Below are 7,631 nucleotides of genomic sequence, written 5' to 3'. Positions count from 1 at the left end.
CCATGAACCTGAATAGGTAGTGCTGCTGATTTTAAGCTAGGGTCTGTATTTCCAGTCTGTGAGGGGGGTGATGTAGTGTTTTTCTAAGTGTTCAGTATCACCCTCATAAACTTGCACAAAATGATTTGTATGTGTCATTTGAGTTTTGGTAGGTGATCAAATCCTTGTTGAGTGCACAGAAGACCAGGAGGACTGTTTTTTTGTTTGTTTTTCATGTAAACTGAGCCCTTACTATAATTAGATATGACTTGGCAGGCTTGGAGGCTGTTTGCAAAGGATTCACGTACACAGCAGCTGCAGGTCTATTAGAAGGGCATTGCTGCCTCTCTTAATAATTGCACAGATTTGAGTGTCAGTAGTATCTATATCCCATTTCTGGATTCAAAAACTACTCAGAGCCAAAAAGTTGTTTAAAGGCTGGACATGATGAAAGAAACGTATCTTAAATGCACTGAAAGAAGCTACTCTTGTCTTGGGCAAGATCCAATGTTCATGCATGAAACTAATCTCTGTCTGGGGCCACGGAGTTTAAGATGTTTTGAAATTAAAATAGAGTACTATTATAAGTCGTATTGAGTGCATCGTGGTTTCAAACTGGGTCAACACATTTTTCTGCATTGGCAGGCTTTTATTATTATTCAAATGGGAACGGTGCTCTAGTCTCTTTTTTCTTTTTTGTCTGGGGTAATGAATATGGAAACAAGATATTTTGTATGTCATTGAAACTATTAGTCATATTGAGCAGTTGCACTCACTAGTCAGGTTTGTTGCTGTGCCCTTATTCCAAGCAATGTGGCTGATTTTGTGGGAGAATTATGATCCAACGAATGTTAAGCCCAGCAAACCGATTCCAAAGAAAGACAGTTTTTGGGGGGGTGGTATTTGTGCATTTTCCTTGCAATTGAAAGACAGAAGATTGGGGAAAGCAAGGTAGTAATGAATCCTAAAATCTGAATTTATTATGACCCACAAGTGGAACACAGATTGTTATTGAATTATTTGAGATTACTTGCAAAGTATTCTGTGATCTTACCAATATTGCATTATTTCTGTCAAATATTCAATGAATGTAGAAGCGTTGATTTATTTTAAGTTTCTAAATGATACATGTCTGAACTAATTTAAATGGAAGTGTAATTATGAATTTTCACAGGGGGAATACATTATGCACTGACACACTAAAATGAAACAGTCACAACCAAGTTAAAGATTGAAACCCTCTTATTTCCCAACAGCATGCAAGAGAACAATGTGAACCAGCCTACATCATTGTCTCAGCTCTAGAGAGAGAACTACTTGGCCGAAGCGCGGGCGCACCAGAGACACAGCGACATGAGCCGTTCCGACTCCTCGCGGCACCTGGTCTACGCTCCCCTCAAAGGCAAGGCGGAGGACTCCGCGGGGCAGGACAAGCCCCAACACCAGTTCCCAGACCTCTCAGCCTTCCTGAGCCAGGAAGAACTGGATAAGAGTGTCAACCTGGCCTGTCAGGCTATCGGACACGATGCCCGTGAGAAGAGGACAGAGTTCAAGGCCCCGGTTGCCCCTTCTGTCACCTCCACTGCATCCAACACTCCCGACACCCAGCCTGACCTGGAACTTAAAGAACCCCTACCAACACACGCAACATTCTTCCCAGCAGAGAGACGGTCATTCTCACCTCTGTCCATACAGGACAATGTGATAAGGACAGACAAACAGATATATCAGCCATCCCAACTGTCCATTCAGGACAACGCAATAAGGACCGACAGACAGAAATATCCACTGTCCCAACCATCCATCCAGGACAACGACATGAGGACAGACAGAGAGTTGTACCCACCGTCCATCCAGGACAATGGAATGAGGACAGACAGACAGACGTTCCCACCGTCCATCATCCAGGACATTACAATGAAGAACAACTGGGTGACCAGGGAGGCCTTTGAGGACTTTAAGAGGCCAGGGGCTAGGGGGGTGAACACTCCAGCGTACGGCCTGGGGACCCAGTCCAAGAAGGAGTTCCTCAACAAGGCAGCAGACTTCATCGAGGAGCTCTACTCTCTGTTCAAGGCTAACAGCTCCAAAAGGATACGGCCCAGATCATGCAAAACTCATAGGAGCAGATCAAACAAGGGTCAAGTGAATGGGAGCATTTACTCCCTGAATGCAGACGACGGAACGAACCATTCTTCTCCAAGACTTCGAAATGGAGATGGAGAGGCCTACTAATCCTTTCAGCATTCAGCCATCAGAAGTCCAGGGTTTGGGCATGGAACCAGGGTTTGGGCACACTTACTTCCCCATGCAGGACTGGAGGACTACTGAGGAGCAGTATGAGGACTCTGGGGTGCTGGAGGCGGATGGGGTGGATAAGGCTGAAAGCCCTGCCCTGGTGGAGGTCACCCCCGGGGTGTACACAGCCGACCCCATCTGTGAGCCCCCTCACTTCATCCAAAAACTTAAAAGCAGGGAGGTGCTGGTGGGCAGCAAGGTACAGCTGGACTGCATTGTTCGAGGACTCCCCATGCCCGAAGTCCGGTAAGGCTACCCAAACGGTCAACCTCACTGAATGTTAGTGTTTTTGTAGCCAAAGTTTAATGATATCTTCACATTATTTTTTATTTTTTTATTTTTTTTACACCTTCGTCTATTTTTACACTTCGTCTGAAAGAAGTTTATGGGGCAAAGAGGAATTCTCATCCGTAGTTAAAATTTGTTTAAATAGCCACTGCTAACTTTAGCTAATGCTATCTAAAAAAACAATGTGAGTTACAGTGGCTAAAGTCAGCTTAAAGGCTCAGTGCAGTCAAATTTCAAAGTTGTGTAACATATTATACAACAGCTGATGAAACTAACACTGTAAAAGTGTGACAACATTTGATCAGTGTTAATTCCTGATAGTTGCTTGTTGAAAATTCAATCTACACAGCAGGTTTGCATAGGCAAGGGTTTCGGCTTTCCATAGTGACATCACCATGCAGTCAATTGGTTAATAGACCAATAACAGTTCCAAACCTGTCAGCCAATAACAGCTAGTTTTCAGTTTTCGCCTCCCCACTCAGACCACGCAGACGGTCCTAGCAAAATTCTTGCTTGAGAAATAGTTTTTTGCTAAAAAGCTACTTTTGCCCATTTTAATGGAACTCTATTACAGTAAAGTAATTGCTACCCAGAAATTATATTGATATAACAATGGCTGCATTGGGCCTTTAAAGGGCCCCCACAGAGGAAGTTGCCGCCACTCTTTTGATGTAATTTCCTGTCCTATAGAGGAAACACGTTTAGGCTTCACCTACGAAGAATGACGAAGGTTACTTGTACATACTCACGAATTGGGTATGGGAATTTCCACTTGGAGTTGATAAATATTTAAAAAATAGGGCACTGTCAGCTGTGAGTATAGCTACTGTAGCTAGTATGGCTGGGAATTGCCAGGGACCTCACGATACAATATTATCACGATACTTAGGTGCAGATTTTGTTGTGCTACAGCCTGAATTTAAAATTGATAAAATGTTGTTTTTGTGTCACAGATCTACACACAATACCCCATAATGTCAAAGGGGAATTATGTTTTTAGAAATGTTTACTAATTAATAAAAAATGAAAAGGAGAAATGTCTTCAGTCACTAAGTATTCAACCCCTTTGTTATGGCACACCTAAATAACTTCAGGAGTAAAAATGTGCTTAACAAGTCAGATAATAAGTTGCATGGACTAACTCTGTGTGCAATAATGGTGTTTAACATGCTTTTTGAATGACTACCCCATCTCTGTACTCCACACATACAATTATCTGTAAGGCTACTCAGTCAAGCAGTGAATTTCAAGCACAGATTCAACGACAAAGAACAGGGAGGTTTTTCATTGCCTCTCAAAGTAGGGCACCTATTGGTAGATGGGTTAACATTTGAATATCCCTTTGAGCATGGTGAAGTATACACCCAGTCACTACAAAGATACAGGCGTCCTTCATAACTCAGTTGACAGAGAGGAAGGAAACCGCTCAGGGATTTCAACATGAGGCCAATGGTGATTTTAAACCAGTTAGAGTTAAATGGCTGTGATGGGAGAAACCTGAGGATGGATCAAAAACATTGTAGTTACTCTACAATGATAACCTAAATGACAGAGTGAAAAGAAGGAAGCCTGTACATAATACAAATATTCCAAAACATACATCCTGTTTGAAATAAAGCACTAAAGTAATACTGCAAAAAATGTGGCAAAGAAATTAATACAAAGCATCATGTTTGGGGCAAATCCAACACAACGCATCATTGAGTACCAGTCTTCTATTTTCAAGCATGGTGGTGGCTGCATCATGATATGGGTATGCTTGTCATCGGCAAGGACTAGGGAGTTTTTTAGGAAAAAAGAAAAGGAACAGAGCTAAGCACAAGCAAAGTCCTAGAGGAAAACCTGGTTCAGTCTGCTTTTCAACAGACACTAGGATACAAATCCACATTTCAACACGACCATAACCTTAAACTCAAGGCCAAATATACACTGGAGTTACTTACCAAGATGACATTAACTGTTCCTGAGTGGCCGAGTTACAGTTTTGATTTAATTTGGCTTGAAAATCTATGTCAAGACTTGAAAATGGCTGTCAAGCAATGTTCTGTGGTGGAAAAAGTAACAAATTGTCATACTTGAGTAAAAGTAAAGATACCTTAATCGAAAATTACTCAAGTAAAAGTTAGTCACCCAGTAAAATTCTACTTAAGTATCAAAAGTAAAGGGTGCACTATTTTCTTGTTTTTTTTTAATTTCCAGATAGCCAGGGGCACACTCCAACACTCAGACATAATTTACTACAAAACATTTGTGTTTAGTGAGTCCGCCAGATCAGAGGCAATAGGGATGACCAGGGATGTTCTCTTGATAAGTGAGTGAATTAGACCATTTTCCTCTCCTGCTAAGTATTCAAAATGTAACGAGTACTTTTGGATGTCATGGAAAATGTAATGAGTAAAAAGTACAGTTTTTCTTTAGGAATGTAGCGAAGTAAAAGTAGTCAAACATATAAATAGTAAAGTACAGATACCCCCCCAAAAATGACTTAAATGGTACTTTAAAGTATTTTTTACTTAAATACTTTAAACCATTGGCAATGATCAACAGCCAACTTGACAGAGCTCTTGTAAACTTGATTTTTTGTTGTTGTAACACAACAAAATGTGGAAAAATCAAGAGGTGTGAATACTTTCTCAAGGCACTGTATTGCGATTCTGCCGATTCTATATGTATTGCGATTCGATACTGAGATTTTATTGCAATTCAATGTTCCAAACTTATTGCTCACCCCATATGTCTGCTGCAGAGAGACAAGAGGGAGCCATGAGAAAACTAGTTTTGATCAGTCATGGAAATAAAAGTGCTGAAAACAAATTGGCTCCCTATTTAAAAAGAAGTTGGAGAACAAGCTATGAAGGAAATATACTGGAGCTTTGGTGCAGGTACAGCTAACTAGCGCAAAAATAATTTTGAGATATTGTCAAAACGATATGATATCGTAAAAAATTAAATCCTGATATGTAACTGTATCAATTTCTTTTACCCCATCACTACTAGCTACCAGTGGTGTAAAGTACTTAAGTAAAAAATACTTGAAAGTAGTACTCAGTAGTTTTTGGGGGTATATGTACTTTAATTTTACGATTTATATTTTTGCCAACTTTTACTTCATTCCTAAAGAAAATGATGTACTTTTTACTCCATACATTTTCCTTGACACCTAAAGTACTCGTTACATTTTGAATGCTTAGCAGGACAGGAAAATGGCCTAATTCATGCACTTATCAAGAGAACATCCCTGGTCATCCCTATTGCCTCTGATCTAGCGGACTCACTAAACACACATGCTTAGTTTGTAAATTATGTCTGAGTATTGGAGCGTGCCCCTTGTTATCCGTGTGTGTATATATATATATACACACACCCACCCACCCACCCACCCACCCACCCACCCACACACACACACACACACACACACACACACACACACTGGTTCCTCCTTTAAAAGTTGCAAGCTTACACCGCGGGACTTAGAGGTACCCAGTGTCATGGCTTCATTGCGCCAAACCATACAAGTGGAAGTTAGAGCACTCATTATGCATTTGGGTCCAAAGGTTTTTATATGACCAATCATATTGAGTGGTTCCAATGACGAATTTGATGCGAGCCACCCGTCCCTGGGTGAAGATGGCTGACAAAACATTACGGTGGAATCAAATGTAAGTAGTTATAACGTCATAACGAATCAAGCAAAACATTTACAATTGAGAGGAATATGTTAGTTAATATAGAGACAAATGTTTGTGCATAAAATTAATTTATGAAAATTGCTATTTAGCAAGTTAGCTGACTAGCTAACATTAATCAGCTAGCTAGCTAGTGTTATGACAGGAGAATGAATTCATAATTCGTGTTTAATGTTTTAGGGACTCCTGAGAAAACCAGCAAACGAGGCTGTCGTCTTGTGAAACAGTGGATGAAAAGAATCAAGCTAGCTAAAGCATTTACTGAAAATTGAATGTACAATTGTCTAAGCTTGCCTTGCAATGCAGCTAAAGTAACATAACTATTTACTTGCGTATTGTGTAGTGGAGGATAAAAATAACTGTATGCCTATGGATGTGTAGCTAGCTACAGTATGTAGCCAATCTATGAACCTCAGCTATCATAGTTGTATCAACTTCAAGTCTGAATGGCATTAATGAAGCCTATGGATAGAGTAGAAATAATAACTTTATTGTGCCTAGGATGCAAGTCCTATATACATGTACTGTAGTTATTACCATTATTTGAATGATGCTGTGTCTGCATGTATGTATTACAATTATACACTTCAACAGTGTTTACCACTCCTGCTGGGACATCAATGATTACACGTTGTAACTATGCAACAGACTAGAAACATGATTTAAGTAAAGGCTGATTTGTAATTCATATATACAGAAAAGAAAACCTATGCATATCTAACTCCCTTCATCTGCATTAATCTGAGGACACAGGATAGTATTTCAATGAGATACTTAATTTCAACCAGTGGAGAATGTGAAACGCTTTATTGATAGAAGTTCATTATCCAGGTGTTATAAATACATAATACATGCAATTACAATTATGATAATTGTAATATTATATTATAAATACAAGTTCAATCTGTACTTCAATGCACATATGGTGTGCCTTATCAAATGAGGAAGAAATACGAGGTGGGGAGAGAGGTGTAGAAGACAGAAAGGGAAAGAGGTAAGAACAGAGGCAGACAGCATGTGATTAATGAATTGCAGTGCTACCCTAATATTCTCTCAGTTCATCACAATTGCGTGTCTCCTAACCAACCTTCGGGCCAACTGGGATCCCAAGGCTATCTTAAGAGCGGGTGAGGTGGCGATGATGGGACTGGCTTCCTCTCTCACCTCAAAACATACCTGCAGACGAGACAGATGGATAGAGAGAGAGCATGATTAAGCAAAACTGACCTTGGATCATTAACTCTGGGACTATTACATCTGTCTGTATTTCAATGTAAAGCATCTCTTTAATAATACTTCCTGTTGACACGAAAACATGGTGCCTTCTCGTTTGCTTAGTATTAGACATTTTAAATGATTCATACTTTTACTTTTGATACT

The 7,631-nt window shown here is 40.0% G+C and overlaps 1 protein-coding gene across 1 annotated transcript in view; it reads left to right on the top strand.

Moving 5' to 3' along the window:
• The first annotated feature begins 1,235 nt into the window (after window positions 1-1,235).
• LOC129856770 (myopalladin-like) overlaps window positions 1,236-7,631 on the top strand; it is a 33,866-nt gene continuing 27,470 nt past the window's right edge. Inside the window, 2 exon segments of the mRNA XM_055924515.1 lie at window positions 1,236-2,159; window positions 2,161-2,523. Of these exon segments, the coding sequence (XP_055780490.1) occupies window positions 1,237-2,159; window positions 2,161-2,523 (1,286 nt within the window). The 5' untranslated portion in view covers window position 1,236.

Source organism: Salvelinus fontinalis, chromosome 1 (genome assembly GCF_029448725.1).
Source record: "Salvelinus fontinalis isolate EN_2023a chromosome 1, ASM2944872v1, whole genome shotgun sequence".
NCBI classification, from domain to species: Eukaryota; Metazoa; Chordata; class Actinopteri; order Salmoniformes; family Salmonidae; genus Salvelinus; species Salvelinus fontinalis.
Note: the sequence above shows the minus strand (reverse complement) of the source record. Positions and strands in the feature narration are given on the sequence as shown.